Genomic DNA, 19189 nt, shown 5'->3' with positions numbered 1-19189 from the left:
CATGGCACAAGTATACATATGTAACAAACCTGCACGTTATGCACATGTACCCTAGAACTTAAAGTATAATAATAATAATAAATAAATAAATAAATAAAAAGAAAAAAAAATGAAACCATAAATTATAAATAGGTACCTTACACAAAGGTGATACAGAATGTCAAATAATGTGCTAATAGAAGAGGTTTTAAGAAGGTACACATATGATTTGTTCTCTATTTTAAAAGATATCAATTGATTTTTTTGATTGAGTATTTACCATGCAAGGCATTATACTACTGCTACATGAAATAAATAGATAAAAGAGACATGAATTCTCCTTTCAGTAAAATGAACACTCTTTTGGTATGAGCGCTGTACCGCATAAAGTCCATAAACATAAGTTGATGGTTCCAAGTTTTATGTTTAAAGGGAAAATTTTAAAGTAAGTATCCTATTAAAAGTCATCCTTTTTTATTGACTAAGTACTAAACCTAACCTACTTTAGTGAAAGCACTTCTTTCTTTCAGGCATTTACTTAGCAGATGATGAAAACCTAGAACAGAAAGTGCTTAATTCTAAGAAACACTCACTATGAAAACTGAATTATTACAGCTGAACAAATGTATCTTGACTTTTGTGGTTATTGTGAGAATCGTAAACTTCAGAATATAAGCCATTTGATAGCAAGTGTCAGTATTTGGTGCCATTGGTTTATACATATTACAAGATATATAGAGTTACCATTTAACTATTGACATCATTATTCAGTGTCCCAAAATAAGAACAGAGATTTTGATGTACTGACTTTGAGTAATTTTTATCAGGTTCCAGTTCAACTTGAAGAAGGTAAAGAGATGTTTTCGTATAAATCATTAGTTGAAATATAGATGCAAAACAGTAATTTAATGCTGTGGCTTGGAATTTCTACCTTTTTGATTTCTCATCCAATTCTATCTAATTGTTGACATGTTAATAAATATGTATATAAAGATTATTTCTTACTGGAAAAGTAAGAATAGGAGAGGACATAACGAGAATGTGTCTTCAATGTCCAGCCATTAGCCACTACTCTTTCTTGCTACACGATATCACTATACTCAGTTTCTCCTTTGGAGAGACACACATTCAAATGTTTAAAGTTATACCATGAAGAATGTTATGTTTTGCAGAATTATGTCAGAATTCTACCAGGCGCTAGAGGAAGGACCAAATCTTTTTGGGAAATCAGTTACCATTTCTCAGAGGAAATGACATTTAAGGTAGAACTAAAACAATGAGTTGATTTTGATAGAAAAGGAGTGCAGTTGTGTTTCAGATATAGTTATCTTCAGGTTCTTTACATAATCAATGTTTAGTTAAGTTTTATATCTTTATTCTTTATATTTATAATATTTTCATAAACTGTTTTTGTATACATTACAACATTTAAATTGAGTAGTATTCTTGATACTACACATACTTTTAGCTCTAAGGTAGAGGTCAGAAACGTGACATTTAGATTAAATTCATTTTCTTTAATCATGTGTCGTTTGGCACAACTAAAACACAAACTGACTCCAAGTGTAGTACCTTTTCCATGGGACAGAAATGAAGGAATTATATTGTACCAAGTTGAATGGTTCGTCCCCAAGATGTAATTGTTGATATGTTATTTTAACCACTGAAATTTGGGTCTCAAAATTATTTATTTATTATAGAAAACTAAAAGTGTAATAGATATGTTTGAAATCAGATTGCCATGTTAAATTTAGGCTTTATGTAGCTTTATTGGGAATGAATAAATCTGATGTTTTCTGAATTATTTATTGTCCATGATCCATAGTAGAAATATTATATGTTTTTTATATATTTGATAGAACTAGAAGTCATTGTATGGGGATTGAATAATAGAAAAGGTGGCATAACATAGTGGTTAGAAGGATGGACCCTGGAACCAGTCTGCTTAGATTTACCACCTTGTTTTGCCACTTACCAGCTGGGTGACTTGGAATAAGTTACTTAACCTCTTTGTTATCAGTTTCCCTATCTGAAAATGGTCATAAGAGTCTGAAAATAGTATATTTTCTGTCAGGTTGTTACAAGGGTTAAACAGATTGTCATTATTATTATTTTTTGAGACTCTGTCACCCAGGCTGGAGTGCAGTGGCATTAACTCAGCTTACTGCAACCTCCACCTCCCAGGTTCTAGAGATTCTCTTGCCTCAGCCTCCCGAGCAACTGGGACTACAGACGTGCACCACCATGCCCAGCTAAGTTTTGTAATATGTTTTGGTAGAGACAAGGTTTTGCCATGTTGTCCAGGGTGATCTTGAACTCCTGGGTTCAAACAATCTGCCTGCCTCAGCCTCCCAAGGTGCTGGGATTACAGGTGTGAGCCACCATGCCTGGACAAACAGGTTAATATTTGTAAAGCACTTGTAGCAGTGCCTGGCATGTAGTAGGTGCTATAGAAGTTTTGATTAAATAAGATAGATGGGCATGAAGCTTGACAGAGTTTTATAGAGTAGGCATGTCTTGCCTTTAAAATACACCTAGCTGCAGAAAATGTTGTCTTTTCTTTTTTACAAACTTCTCTATTATCCTTTAGAAATATAATGAATTGAAAACTAGTATATCCAAAATAGTGTACTTTTACTCTTTGAATAACCAGATCATGTTATTCCATGAGAATTTTCAACTGATTATGTTTTTCATAGCTATTTGAACAGTACTTTTAATCCACATGTAGGTTTCCAGGTCTCTAATTTTTTCATTAGCATTGTATCAGCAAATATAGTATTTACAAAAAACATGTAGCTGTTTTGGTTAGTGATGACTGGAAATATTACTTGACAGTAGTTTAATAGTGCCCATACTGCTTGGAAATATTAGCATTTATTAGATAGATTTCTTTTCAAATGTAATAATAGTGCTCATATAGTACTAATGTTTTTCGTCACTAGGTTTTAAAATTTTGACCATGAGACCTTTGTGCAAACCTTTACTATTCATGGTTTCAAGTAATTTTAAAATTTGGTCTGTATTTTAAGCCAATTATTTAGATTGCTAGAGATATACAGTAATATTACGTAACCATCTTCTTCTAATAGTTACTAATGTACAGGAGAAAAGAAAGAAGTCCAAATAAGTACAAAGTAAATTAATATATATGTTTTAAAGAAATAGAACAGGTAATTCACTTTTATAAAATAATTAAATCTGAAATATATATAATAAAGAGTTAAATACTTAAAATACTTACCACTCCTTTACCCATCATCATTTCCATTTTTCCCTCCTCAGAGGTACTCTGTCACAGGCTTGCTTTTTTAGTCTTCTATAACTTTTTCTATGTGTGGGAAGACAAATATGTATTCAAACTTAATATACTGTTTAAAAACATATTTGGATGATACCACACATATGTTTGAGGTTTTTCACTTTGTAAGATACCAAAAATATGCCTTTATTCATACCTGTAACTGTATCTCATCTTTAAATGGTTTAATTTTACTCTTTACTGCAAATATTTCCAAATTAGCTGTTTCTTTTTTGATGGACGGATAAATTGTTTAGCATTTTCTTTCCTCTCTTCTTCTCTCCTTCCCTTTCTTTCCTTTTTGCTGCTACAGAAATTACCACTGATACTGAATATCTTTCATAAATTGTGTGCATGCACCCTCACAACTTTTACTATTTCCATAGCATATTCTTAGAAATGGGATTGTTTTATAGGACAAGTACGCTTGAAATTTTTTTTTTCTTTTGAAACAGTCTTACTCTGTTGCCCAGGCTGGAATGCAGTGGTGCGATCTTGGCTCACTGCAGCCTTGAGCTCCTGGGCTTAAGCAATTCACTTGCCTCAGCCACCCGAGTAGCTGGGATTACAGGTGTGTGTCACCGCACCTCGCTAATTTTTATTTCTATTTTATTTATTTATTTATTTACTTTTAGTAGAGAAGGAGTTTACCATGTTAGCCAGGTTGGTCTCAAACTCCTGACCTCAAGTGATCCACATACTTCAGCCTCCCAAAATGCTGGGATTATAGATGTGCACCATCCACCGTGGCCAGCATGTTTAAATTTGTAACAGATATAAATTGCCCTCTGTTGCAATTCCGTTCTATAGAGCATACCTATTTTCCCCATATATAAAACATTCTCACAGGAGGCTTCAACAGTGACAAATTTTGTGGGTATACAAATTAACTCTTTAACATGTTTCCAGTGTAACAGATGAAAAGTATGTCTGATTGTTGGATATCTGATGAAAACGATATCTGATATCTTAATTTTTATTTCTTTGTTAGCAATGTTGAGCATTTAAAAAATAAGTTTACTAGCCAAATAACATTTTTTTCTGTAAATTATCTAGTCTTATCTTTTCTATTTTTTTATAGTCGTTTATCTATTTGCCACCTTATATCTTTACTTGGATGTCTAATGGAAATCTCAGTTTAAGACGTCCCAAACTAAGTTTCCTTTCTTCTCAAATGTACTTTTCCTATAGCTCCATTCTTCCAGTCTCTCAGTCCCAGTAACTTTGAGTCATCTTTGATTTCTCTCCTACTATACATCTAATCCATCAGTAAGTCTTATTGGCTGTATCTTTGAAACGGATACAGCGTTTCACCACTTCTTGCCACCTCCTTGCTTCTGCTATCTCTTACAACCTGTCTTCCTTTTTCAACACTGGATCCATGTAGTAAATTTTTTGCATAGCAGCCAAAGAAGTTCTTTCAAAACACATATTCAACAATGCCGTGACTGTATTGAGAATCCGTTACTCTGTCCCAGTTCCCTCAAGTGAAAACCATCTTCTTACTATGACCTACATGAGTCCTGTATGACCTGGTCCCTATATATAGCTCTAACCTCATCTCCTACTTTTCTCACGCTTGCTCACTCTCCTCAAGCCATCTTTGCCTCCATACTTAGCTTGAAAATCCCAAACATACCTCTGACTTCAGACATTTGTTGTTTTTGTTTCATCTGACTACTGTAATGCTCTGCCCCCTGAGATCTGCATGGATCTCTCCCAAACTGGTTTGCTTTAAAAAACATTATTTAAAATTGCTGATATTCACCATATCATAATATATGACATTATAACTATGAGAAAGAAAAAGTCCATTATTCATGCCCTTAAGGTATTTTAAATATGGAATCAATGCTCATATATTAACCAAGTTGGGGGAGAAGGGAAGTATGAGTGGATATGGCAACTAATCATATATCACCACATTCTCATAGTGGTGATGTAATTTAATTTAATAAAAATTTATTTAGATCTGATTTATTTATTTTATGCTACTTTAGAAGTACCTAAAATACTACGTATAAATTATGTATTTGCATTAACTTAAGCTGTATTATATAAATGTGTCTGCTCAGTTTTAAATGAATCTGTTTAGTTATAATACACTATTATAAATTACTCAATTGTTTAAAATAATTCCTGAAATCTTTCATTATGAAGACATGGTTGAAATCCTCCAATTTCTTTACTTTGAATGAACAAAATTTTAAATAATATAGAGAGTGGAATATCACATTTCATTTTATTAAGAAATCTTCCTTTTATGTAATCACATACCTGTTTTGGTTATCATCAAAATCCCCCCCTCCCCCGCCCTTTTTTTTTTTTTTTTTTGAGACAATGTGTCGCTCTGTTGCCCAGGCTGCAGTGCAGTCGTGCAATCTCACCTCATTGCAGCAACCTCTGCCTCCTGGGTTCCAGTGATTCTCCTGCCTCAGGCTCCTGAGTAGCTGCGATTACAGGCGCCTGCCACCATGCCTGACTAATTTTTGTGTTTTTAGTAGAGATGGGGTTTCACCATGTTAGCCAGGCTTGTCTGGAACTCCTGACATCAAATGATCTGCCTGACTCGGCCTCCCAAAGTGTTGGGGACTCACAGGCATGAGTCAACGCGCCTGGCCAAAAGTCACTTTTTAAAATTGAGAGATTTTTATGGGTAAGCTTTTGTTATCAGGAAGATTTACATATGGGAAGACTAATTTTCTATCAATTTTGGATGAATCAAGTGCTTTTTAGGTGAATTTCTCTTTTTTTTCCAAGAAAAAATTTTATTGATGTATTACCTTTATACTGAAAATTGGACAAATTGTTAAGTTACTGCTTAATGAATTCTTAGAAAGTAAATACTTGCATGTAATTAATAAATAGAACATTTATCTCTTCACAAGTCTACCTTCTAGTCACTAATCCCTGACAAGAGTGAGTGCTCTTCTGACTTGTAACAAATTAGGCCTGCTTATTTTTGAATACTTGCAAAAATCAGTTCTGTAAGAGAAAATGATGTACAATGGCAATTCGTAATCTCGTATAAAAATTGTAATTTTAAGCAAGAGAAGAAATAATCTTGAAAATACAATTGGTATGTTTTTGTGAAATTGTAAGGTATGTTTCTATTAAATAATTAGCTGTTCTCATACTCAGAATCCCGCCCATTGTCAGTTCCTGTTAAAGCCATGTTGAATATATCTGAAAGCTGTAGAAGTCCTGAAGAAAGAATGAAGGAATTTATTGGAATAGTTTGGAATGCAGTGAAGCATCTCACACTACAGGTAAAATAAAAGTTAGAAATATGGATCTAATTTCTATAATCCTTTTTAATTCCCAGCATTGTTAATATTGGTAAGATTTTTCTCACATGTAACAATTATGTATACTATCTCATCTTCATAATTTAGTTGAAAATAATTGGTGTACTTCACTTATCCTAAAAATAATTTTATGAAACTCATATGATCTTCCTTATAGTTATAAAAATATAAACATTTTGACATGTTCCTTGAATTTAAAAAATTTTAGTTCATTCTTTTTGTTTAAGCATTATTTTCACAATTTTAAGTGCTTAATAGATCCATTCTTACTTCAGTACTGAGATAAAGTCTGAGTTGTGATTAAATTAACATGAAATGGTTATCTAGTTACTTTTCATACATAATTACAAGTTAAATACGAAAATTATAATAGCTATTTCCTTATTGTTATTAAATTTTCTTCTCATTGATTTTTACTTTAAAATGCACAATTTTATCTTACTGAATTACTTTCCTTCAAGATCATGTTTAACCTGATGAAAATATACATTTAGATGTTTATTTGATAAGCTAACAGTTATATATTTTAGTTTTTGCATAGGATTTTTTCTCTGTGATACCAGAGGCATCCTTATATAATTTTATATGTAGCAGATAGTAATATCAAGGGCTTAAGTCAAGGCCTTTCACTTTGACTTAAGATATAAAAGTTGCAATAGAAAATTGTTCCCACCTTACTATGAGAACAAGGTTATATCATCTATAAAATTACAGCTGTATTAAGCCCATAGAGATCTGAGGTCTTAAATTGACATTACCATAATGGCAGGGTGCTAAAATTCAAAAAAGTGACAAGCAACTCACTTTTTGAAACCCAAGAATCTCAGAAAACTCCATGAAGAATATATAAAAAGGAGAACATAGCTAAGTACCTAGCAGTCAAACTACTGAAAACTCAAGGAGAATATTTTATTTTATTTTATTTAAAGTGGGAAGATCTTTATTTATCAATATTCTTGTTTACCTGAAGACTAGACTGGAAGAGACTGAAATTATAAGTAAGGCAGACCTAGATATGTATTTCTTAGCAATGTAATGTTGAGGAGTTTCTTCTTGTTTCTGTGTCCACAAGTTAGAGATTATAATGTCTTCTTCATGAAGAGGGTGGAAAATATAGAGTGATAAAGTATATGAAAGCAACTGACAAAATTTATTCGTTTATTGATTCATTTTGCAAAAGTTACAATACTGTATTCAGAGAACATACTGAAGAAAACTAATGCAGTCCTGTCCTCATGAAGATCATAGTTTGGCAAGGAGAGATATTCATTAAATGATTGTACTTAAAATAATTTGACTATATTGATGATGATCCTGCTTCATGAACATATGTGTCAATTAAGCTAACCCTAGAAGAATCAGGAAACATTTGGGTACTCAATGACACCTGTGTTTTCTTTTTCTATTTCGTCTTTCTCTCCTGTAGCTGTAGCTTTTCTCTAAAGCAGCTGAAGGCTGCCCTGCCCTTCAGCAGGCAGATAAGAACTGATGGAGATAACACCCTTGGGATTATCTTCACCTACCATGGGAAATGATTCTGTAGCATTCCTTGTCTGTCAATGTGTCCTCAGTAGAATTAAGCTTCAGGTGTCCCAGGTTTGCCAGCACACCTATTTTGGTTACTGTCCTTTTGAGAAAATTTAAGAAGTGGGTAGACAATAAAGGCATGTTATATACAGATTAAAAACATTAAGAATGACTCCTTACATCTTATTAGAAACAATGGAGGCCAGAAGACAATAGAATAACATCTTTTATGTGCTGGGGAAAATCGGCACATAACATAGAATTAACATAGAATTCTCTAGTCAGCAAAGTATTCATCAAAAATGTTGGCCAATAAATACATAAAGACAGAAGAACTTTTCTCCAATAGAAATTAACTGCAAGATATTCTGAAAGAAGTTATTTAGGCTGAAAGGAAATTATGACAGATATAATCTTGGTTTTTCAGAAAGTAATGAAGTATATCTGAAAGTATAAATATGTTGGAAAACAACTGAATATTGCAAAAAAGTAGAATTCAAGGAGAAAGCTTTAGTGTGTTTTAGCCTTTTGGCTATCAGCTTCTTTCCTCTTTATTTTCCAGTTAACTTTTTGTTTGTTTGTTTGTTTTTTGTTTTTGGACAGAATCTTACTCTGTCGCCCAAGCTGGAGCACAGTGGTGTGATCTCAACTCACTGCAACTTTCGCCTCCCAGGTTCAAGCAATTCTTCTGCCTTGGCCTCCCCAGTAGCTGGAATTACAGGTGCCTGCCACCATGCCCAGCTAATTTTTTATTGTATTTTTAGTAGAGTTGCCATGTTGGCCAGGCTGGTCTCGAATTCCTGACCTCAGGTGATCTGCCTGCCTTGGTCTCCCAAAATGCTGGGATTACAGGCATGAGCCCCTGCACTTGGCCCTAGTTAAATTTAACATTAAAAAATATGTGGCACTTAACAAAGTAAAGGAGCTTTGATTAAGATCAAAATTCAGCAGTTAAATGAAATTTCAGTAATTTATTCAGAAAATATTTATGAAGTCCCTAATCTGTCCTACACTCCAGCCAGCCCTTAGTCCTGCAGATGTGAGGAAATTGTCTCTGTGAGCAAGTAGAGTGAGTTTGGAAGTGTATGCTTTCCCAGGTGAGCCTCTGGATGAAAACACAAATGGTCAACACTTTTATTGCAGCTTTTTGAGTCAGTAATTCAAGTATTTAGCTAAGCCTTACCTAGATTATTGACCCACAGAAACTGCAACAAATGTCTCTTGTTTTAGGCTGTTACATTTGTGGTGATTTCGTATATAGCATAGAAAATGAATATAGACAGATATAGACACATTATGCATAGCTGTAGTGTCTGATTAATCACTATAAGAAATACATACCTGCCATAAAAACTTTTTAGAATTCATCCAAAAACATCTCTAGTGCATAAAAATACTATTTAATATAAAAGCTCATAATCTTGATTTTAGCATTCCTTTATAGCGTTTCTTTTCTGAGCATGCTGCTTATAAGAAAGTTAAGAGAAGAATGAGAGGAAGAAAGTGTGGATTGTTGTTCTTGTGTAATTAACTCTTAGCTTGCAGAATTATGACTTTTTTAGGGACATCAGCTATATTTCACCAATTTCAGCCATCATGAGTCATTTTAATGAATATCCTAATAACTCCTTGCGTTGACTTACCTGTCCTTCTCCCTTCGAGATACGCTTTGTACAGTGGTAACATCCATCTCTTAATTTTTGTTACATGTTGGGCTATATACTGAGAAAGTACAAGAGACATAATAGTTTCATGGTCTAGCTGGGAAAAGGCTAAGTGCCATGGTATGGAGTATCCTGTAGGGAGACCCTTAGAAAACTTAATGATGAAAGAAGAGAAATGGGAATGTCAAGAGGAATGTTACTTATTGAAAGGATGCCTCGGGCATGTACTTCCTGGTTTGTCATGAATTTGGATGTTATCCTAGGTAAGTATTTATTGCTTTGTGGAAGATCTAGTTGATACCACTGTGCGGTTTAGAATATGATAGCTACCAATAATATTTAGTTGTTTAAAGTTTACTATAGATCTAAATGTTATTTCATGATAATAGAACTAGTTATATTAAAAAATCCTCATTCCCTCTTATCTTTTTATTAATAATTGAATAATGTGGTATAATTATCTTTTTATTGATATCACTTTGAGTAGTTCTGTAATAGGGAGCATGAAAGATAGTATTGGGTTACATGATTCTTTGACAGCTCTAGGAAAATACTCCAATTTAAGATTCCAAGTAATATCAGAAATCTTTACACTATCTATAAACAACTAGGTACATCAATATTCTACAACGTAGGATATACTACAGAATGTCCTTCTCTGGCTGGGATTAAATAACAGAAACCAGATTTATTTCACTGCCTGAAATAACCAAAAAATTATTGAAATATATAACACAAAGGTTTCAAACCACTAGGCAATAAGCCAAGTGGAGAGTGATTCCTGAGAGTCTTAAGATAGAATCAGCAGGACTTAGTAATTAATTGATTTGGGGAATAAGGGAACACAGTCTAAGAGATCTTTTAGATTCTAGTTTTGGTGTTTGGGTGGTAGTGATACTATTAAATGAAGCAGCTTTTCCAGATTAGGGGCACATACGGATTTTGAATTTACACATGTATTTGAAATGTATGTGAGACATCCAGGTATGTATTAGATATTTATATCTGGAGTTTAAGAAACAGATTAAGAGAAGAGATATAATTTTAGGAGTTATCTGCAGATGGTTTTCAAACCAGAAGAATGGGTCATTCAAGAAAGCATGTAAAGTTGAAGAGCAATGGGCCAAGGGAATACCATTTAAAAAGTTGTTAGTAGAAGAGAGAATGTCCTTGAAGGAAATTATGTTAGTGATCAGAAATGGAGGAGGAGAAACCAGAGAGTTCATGAAAGCAAAAAATGCATAGAATGTTGAGGAGATAGTGGTCAGCAATGTCAAATTCTAGATGTTAACTATATGCTTTACTTGCTTATTTGCAGTATAAAATGGATAAATTAAATAATGGTTAAGGTTACTTCCAACTCTAACATTATTGTATGATTCTTTTGCTTATTTTATAATGATGCAGTACCTTTATTAGCTTCATTACCATCAACAAACTTAATTTTATCTATCACTTTGAATTAATTGTAAGTTATTATAGTGATTTTCCTCATTTTTCCTTTTTTATCTCTAATTATGGTAAAACACATATAACATAAAATTTACCTTCCTTACTATTTGGAATAAACTATATGGTTTATTTTGTGGTTCCTTGATTTGAGTAAGCTTATTGAATATCAGTTAACATAATCATTGCAGTACCAAATAATACATCTTCTTATAGGTTATCTTAAATATGACCTAGGTACTTGGCTTGCCTCACCCTAGTCCTGGCCCTGTGTTAAACATATTATATATTTAAACATTTCCAGATGTTAATGTATTGTGAACATTTTTAAAGATAAAATTAGATTCTCATTAAATGATTACAATTTAGACTCTGAAAATCTGAGTTTTATTTTTAAAAGCATTGTCCATTTTTTAAGATGTCTTATGAGCCAAAATATAAAACAGAAAACCCTGCAAGTTGTCATCAGATAAAACAGGACATCATAACTTAAAGGTTTCGAAGGATTATTCTTTTAGTGGAAGTTTAAGCAAGTAATTATGTTTGGAACCAGAATTTCTGCAAAGTTGATGTTGGAGCCAAAGTTGATATTTGCTAAACCCATGTTCTTTTTTGCTTAGAATAGAATCATGTATGTTACATAAAATCATTAACAATATTTGCTGTAACCTATTTGATTTTCAGTTTGGAAGAAGGAGTTTCCATACTTAATTATAATGGATACTCCATGTAGTCTTGGACAGTCTTTTTAAAAATAAATATATATGAACTTTGGGGCCGGGCATGGTGGCTCACACCTGTAATCCCTGCACTTTGAAAGACCTATGCAGGCAGACGACTTGAAGTTAGGAGTTCAAGACCAGCATGGCTAACATGGTGAAAGCCTGTCTCTACTAAAAAACAAAAATTAGCTGGGCATAGTGGTGCCTACCCGTAGTCCCAGCTACTCTGGAGGCTGAGGCAGGAGAATAGCGTGAACCCGGGAGGTGGAGGTTACAGGGAGCTGAGATTGTGCCACTGCAGTCCAGCCTGGGTGACAGAGTGAGACTCTGTCTCAAAAATAAAAATTAAAAAAATAAAAATATATGAACTTTGGGAGCCTTTTAACAATAGATTAGCATAACTTCACCTGTTCTTTCCAAGTTTTCTGTACCTGCTCATTAACAAAGATTCTATTAAAGCTATGTTTTTATTCCAGAAGCACATAATTGGCAATAGTATATAGTTGATAAAATAGAAATGTGCTGGCTAGAATTTACTCCTTTCTAGGAAAATATTTCTCTGCTTATTGCCAGACTTAGCTTTTTTTTTTTTTTTTTTTTTGTCATTTACATCAAAGTTCATCTTGCTGTCCTTTGACATTTACTAGCATTTTCTTTTCTTTTTCTTTCTTTTTTTTTTTTTTAATACTCTCTGAGGTCTTCTGAATGGACTGAAGTCTTCTGAGTTTAATGGCATTTTTAATTTCAGTACCAAGCATTCTGGTCTCTTTCTTTTGGTAATAATGCTCTGTTATTCCTTTAGGGATCTACTTCCCACATTCTGTGTTATTTTGATGAGAATGTCAGGCAAGGTGTCTCAAGCAGCATAAGGTAGTTAAGCTGGGCCAGTTGAATTCTCTCTTCTAGGAAGTTACATCTAGAGCATGACTAGTGATGAAAAAAATCATACTGCTTGATTTCCTGATATCCAGTAAACTCCTTGGCCTTTATTTTCAGAATTAAATAGGAGTAGACATTTTAGGCCAGAGAGATCAACTATCAATCATGCTAATTATAAAAGTAAGATTTTATATTTAATCCTTACAAATTTTGCACACAGGCCCACATTCTTATTTATAGGCATTGAACAAGTGACAGGCATTGCATGGCAGTTTGTTAGGAGGAAGTCTGGAATTCAAATCTAGGAATTTTTAATGTCTTCCCTTGAAGAGATTTTTATGGAAAAAGTGTGAAGATTTATAACACTTACTCTGGAAAGGATGACAACCAAGACAACCAACTGTAGGGTTTTAATCTATGGCCCCAAATTGGTTGTATTTAAATTTCTACTACATGTGATGATATCCAAAATATTTTCATGATGCACTGAAAATTTATCAAATAGGAAAACTGTGATTTGGGTTATAGTTTATGTATTTGCTATAGTGCAAATAGAATACTACTTATTTTAGTGGTCTCTGTATACATAGACAGTTAAACCATAATCAACAGTATTTGAAAATAAATACACTGTGAACAGCTTTTGTAAATCTATGGAGGCTAATAATATATGAGATCTCACATATAGGAGAGTCTTGGTGTTGTTTGTTGACTTTATTTCTTTAGCAAATGTTTAGGTAACACTGTATTGAATGTATGTATCAATGCTATGAGTTCCCCATTTACAGATGAGGAAACTGAAGTCACGGAGAGATTAAATAGCTTATCGAAGATCCTACAGCTGTGTTGAATCATCTTGTTAACAGATCAGTTTTATTAATTACCTTAGAGGTTGCCTCTGGAATGAAATGGTGAACAACATGCATGAAGCAGTTATTTTCATTACCACATCTGATGAAAATAATTGTTTAATTGTTTCTACTTGTTTAACAATTATTTATTGAGTACATAGTACATACACCACTGTACAATGTACAGAAACTATATAGTGTACAAAATAAGCAAATGTTTGACTTCATTAAGCTTATGTTCTAGTGAGAATTCCATAAGGATATTAATATTTGAAAGTGATGTTGTTTAAGCTTTTTTAGAGCTGGGACTATGTCTTTTGTCTCTGTTTTCCTGACTTCCAGGTCAGTTCATGATAGATATTAGAGAGTACATGAATAAAGGAGAGAAAAAGTAAATGAAATGCACCATACAATGTTCCTTTATTTTTGTTTTTTATTTGAAACTCTTTCCTGAAGAGTAACATACATTTATATAGAGAATATTTGGTACTGTAGAAATTATGAAAAATATAATTATCATTACATTTTCAAGTTGTAAATAAAAATAAGTATATTATTTGGGAATAGGAAATAGTAATGTTATTGAATAGGGAAGAAATTGTGGCACAACATTTCAAAGCATTTATCTATAAAGTGCTTTATATGATGGGCAGTAGCTAATTAAGATTTTCAGATTAATGGGTAAATCAAACCTATCTTAGTCTCTACTTTTTAACTGAATTGGGATCACAGTTATAGAGCACATAAAAGAGAAAAATCTAAGTTTCTGAAACCTCACATATAGAGTTAAGAACTTACAAAGGCATGTATCTTTCAAATAGCACATAAACTAGAAACATCAGGGAAAATAATGCATTGCAATCATTTCATTTATTAAAATAAGAATAACAAATAATTTTTACTTTATTGGTTTATCTTCAGTATATGATACTTAGATATGTAGCCTTTGACCCAGTAGGAATCAAAATAGAGGTGGTTCCACTTCAAGAATTTGTAATAATCCCTTCACTTTAGCACATGAATGTGTTCAGTATTGGCAAAAGAACACGTTGCTACCAAAACTGAAACAAGATCTTTGAAACAGAAAGGATGTTGCCATGGAAAAATGAAGTAACACTCAGTGCAGCTGTGATGCATTCATGAATAGGATATTTTTTTAAAAGATCATTTGTGTTTGGTGTGGCTCAGAGGGTCCCAACCAGATGGTTTCCATGAACATGATCTGACCCCCAGCTTGAGGACTTCTTACTGGCAGATTACTTCATTTTCTTTCCCTTGGATTGTCAGATCCTTACATTAATTCAGAATTTACTGTGCAGATTTATATTCAGTAATATAAATCACTCAACATTTTACATTAAAACCACAATTTTATACATACAGTTTAACAGTTATTTTAAAAGTGTAAAAAGATTTATATGATAGCTTTAGTATATGTAATAGATATAACATAATAATTTTGAGTAATTTTAATTATATTCTTATCATTAAAGGAATTCTCACAAAATATATTTTAGAAAGTTTATTTTAGAGTTGTTGTATATTTGATGCTACTGTAGTGTTGATTCTGTTTGCATTGCTCACATTGTTTACACTTGATGAAATAATTGATTTTTAAATTAGTGAAATTTTATGTTTTATGATTTTGGAAATTTTGGCATGATTTCAATTTGTTCCTAAGGATTTGTATGCATGTGGATGTGTATGGTAGCATACTAAACTAATTACCTCACATTATTGAAAGCATTTTTCACTGTAATATCAATACCTACATGAAGTGTTAAATACTGACACTTCATATTTTGACCTTTTAACCTGAATTAATAAAGGCTATGCTTTTAATGTGCCATTTTAAATTGTGCAACTGAAAATTACTAGTGAATTATGTTAAATATTTTAAAGCATAATTGTAAGTTACCTGAGACAATGTAGACTTCTATTTCAGAATAAATAAACTACATTCTGATCTTAAGTACATATATTAACACATATGTACTTTATCTAATCTACAGGATAAGATTTTAGAACTAAAATGAGCTCATGCTTCATGAACCAATGCACTTATTTTTGCAAAATTTTATCTGTATTTTTCATCACTGAATCCATCAGTTTGTCCACGCCCCAAAATGTGAAGCAAAGACGAACAGGTTTGTTTATTTATAGGTTGGCAAATTATTTATCGTATCAAGGAATTCCAAACCTGCTACATATCATCATGCTCTCACCAGAGTAGTATATTAGGCCCAAGAGAAGAGATATTGCTGTTATCTTTTAAAAATGTAGTCTTTTTGCTAATATAGTTTCTTTGAATATCCAAGAATTTATGAATTAAAAAAAATATTTTGTATTACACCTCCAGATAACATCTTTTTGTGTGAAATATTTTGTAGGAAATCAACCAGTCATAGTTTGTATTTTCTCAATAACTTAAGCATTGTAGGCTGTTGCAGCAATTGGATAATGAGACACACAGTACTACTTTATAAGCACCGCTAAGACTAATAGACTTTAATCTACATTGCTTCTGAATTAAGAAGTCATGATGAATTCAGTTTTGGGGTTGGGCTTACTTTGTCTCTTTATCTTAATCTTTAAGGTCCTGGCAACTTAATGTAACTCTACTGGAGATAGGAGAGCTTTAAGATAATACATGAAATTATAATTTAGGTAATTTGAAGAATGAAAAAAACAAGAAATAATACTCTGATTTTTAAGTCTTCTGATTTCTCCTATTACCGTGTATTTGTTTATGTATAATAAATCTGATATATGTATGTATACTTGAATCATTGTATATAAAAAGTGAAAGTATGTGATATAAACATTTTTTTAATGGTTGTCTAGTATTATAAATTGAATGTTTTAAACATTTTTTTCTTATATTCTAGTCTGTGAAGTAAAAACAGAAGAACTAAATTCACATAAAAATAGCCCTTTTTAAAAAAAGTAACAGCAATAAATTGCTAGGTAGTTCTAGGCCTTATCTGGTGTTAACAAAATTTTCTAATCAACTGCAAAAGAAGGAGCGATTTCTGATCTTCTTTGCCCAGCACATTTTCTAACTCAGTCTTGTGTCTTGGAAAAGACTATGTGGAAGGGCAGATCATCTCTTGTCACTGGGCATTTTGTATCGAGTGTATAACAAAAGTAAACAGTACCTTTTCAAGTATTTTTTATATTCATTAGTGAAAATAAGTCATAAAGATAAGTCATCAAATAAGTCATAAATATGGAACGTTTACTTTTTTGGTTGTTTATTCTGGTGAAGATATTAGGTGTTTGAAGGTATATTTAGTCTGATCCAAATATTTTAATTCTGCTTTTCTTTTCTAGCTTGAAGTACAATCTTGTTGTGTGTTTATTCCAAATGATAGCCTGCCTTCCCCAAGTACAATTATATCTGGTGACATTCCTGGAACAGTGAGAAGTTGGTACCATGGACAAACCAGTATGCCGGGAACACTTGTCCTCTGTTTGCCTCAAATAAAGATTATTAGTGCTGGGCACAAGTACATGGAACCTCTGCAGGAGATTCCATTTGTTATCCCACGACCCATCCTCGAAGAAGGTATATTTAAAAATTTTTTTTCCTATGGTTAATATTTTATATGGACATTTTTAGATTTGTTGGTGTTTTTAAATGTTTCAGTGTATAAGCAAATCAGTCTTCTCATTGAAAGATTTTCCTGACCAAAGTAAATGAACTAAGTGATGCCATTTATTGCCATCCATATATTTTAATCTTAGTCACATATTCACATATATGTTATATATAAAAGATCATATACAATATAATATAATCACTAAAATACAAACATAGGAAGAATTAACTTGGGAAGAAAGTTGGTTTTGGATATTAACATTAGGCTAAACTAAGAATGATAAGTAGACTGATCTAATTTAAGCTACTTGATTTATGAATGAATGTATTATATATAAAAATAACTGCGTGAATATAGTATTTAGCAAGCGTAATGCATTTTTAGATTTCTCATTTGTTTATACAAAGTAATTATATGATGATTAGAGTCATGATCCTTTCTCCAATATATATATATTTGATTTCTCATATTGCCGTGTTTTCAGTTATGAATTCATAAGCTTTTGAACTTTGGCATGTTCATTTCAAACAAAATGTGAACCTGGAAAAATTTTGAGTCATAAAGTAAGTAATCTGAATATATGTTATAATAACAAGGCTCAAATTTTTGACAGTGCTAAACAGGTCAACACCTTGTTCATATTATTAGGATGTAAGTGTATGAATCCTGATACCATTGAAATTTCTACATACTGTCACTGAAAAGCAGACATAGCCTGTGTAATTTTTGACCTCTACTTTGATGTTGGTTTCTCTCTCCTTTTCTCTATACTGAAATTTCTGTCAAATTCTACTTTTCTTATATTTATTAAAAGAAAGCATGATCTCAGTAAGAGACATTTTTGGTCCTTAATAATATGAATACTGTTATTATACAGTCACAGAATTTTAAGGTGAAAGGGAATATTTTTAGAGTGTATGATCTTTTGTGACTGGTTTCTTTCATTTACTGTAATATTTTTAAGATTGATTCATGTTGTAGCAGTCTTTATTGTTCTTATGGCTGAATAGTATTCTATCTTATGGAGATACCAAATTTTCTTGATTCATTCATCAGTCGATGGACAGTTGAGTTTGTTTTCACTTTTTGACTTTTATGAAAAATCCTAGTATAAACATTTTTTTACAGGATTTTTGTGTGGATTTGTTTTAATTTTTTTTAGCTATATGCCCAGGAGTAAAATTGTTGCGTCGTATAGTAACTATGTTTGAGCTTTTCAGGAATTGTTAGACTGTTATCCAAACTGTGCACCATTTTACAATACCACATTCATGTACAAAGGTTCTAATTTTTTCACATCTTTGTCACTATTTGTTATTATCCGCTTTGTTTCTTTTCTTTTCTTTTCTTTTTTTTTTTTGTTCTAGCCATCCTAGACAATAACCTCTTAAACTGGAGAGAACAATCAATTTTAAGTGTTAATTTTTTGTTTTTTTTTTGAGATGGAGTATTGCTCTGTCGCCTAGGTTGGAGCGCAGTGGCACAGTTCTGGCTCACTGCAGCCTCTGCCTCCCAGGTTCAAACGATTTTCCTGCCTCAGCCTCCCAAGCAGCTGGGAATACAGGCACTTGCTGCCATACCCAGCTAATTTTTGTATTTTCAGTAGAGTCAGATTTCACCATATTGACCAGGCTGGTCTCGAATTCCCGACCTCGTGATCCACCGATCCACCTTGACCTCCCAAAGTGTTGGGATTACAGGCGTGAGCCACTGTGCCTGGACAAATTAAAGTGTTTTTTTTTTTTTCTTCTTCTTCTTCTTCTTTTTTTTGTTATTATTATACTTTAAGTTCATGTGCATAACGTGAAGGTTTGTTACATATGTATACTTGTGCCATGTTGGTGTGCTGCATCCATCAACTCGTCAGCACCCATCAACTCATCATTTACATCAGGTATAACTCCCAA

At 32.5% G+C, this 19189-nt stretch overlaps 1 protein-coding gene across 1 annotated transcript in view; it reads left to right on the top strand.

The window, feature by feature from the left end:
- The window catches only part of VPS13B (vacuolar protein sorting 13 homolog B (yeast)), a 542268-nt gene that overhangs the window by 85781 nt on the left and 437298 nt on the right, over positions 1–19189 (top strand). The window contains exons 4-5 of the mRNA XM_011966737.1: positions 6422–6549; positions 17014–17248. Coding sequence (XP_011822127.1) covers positions 6422–6549; positions 17014–17248 — 363 coding nt within the window. The remainder of the gene's footprint in view (positions 1–6421; positions 6550–17013; positions 17249–19189) is intronic.

Source organism: Mandrillus leucophaeus, unplaced genomic scaffold (assembly GCF_000951045.1).
Source record: "Mandrillus leucophaeus isolate KB7577 unplaced genomic scaffold, Mleu.le_1.0 Scaffold770, whole genome shotgun sequence".
Taxonomy (NCBI): domain Eukaryota; kingdom Metazoa; phylum Chordata; class Mammalia; order Primates; family Cercopithecidae; genus Mandrillus; species Mandrillus leucophaeus.
Note: the sequence above shows the minus strand (reverse complement) of the source record. Positions and strands in the feature narration are given on the sequence as shown.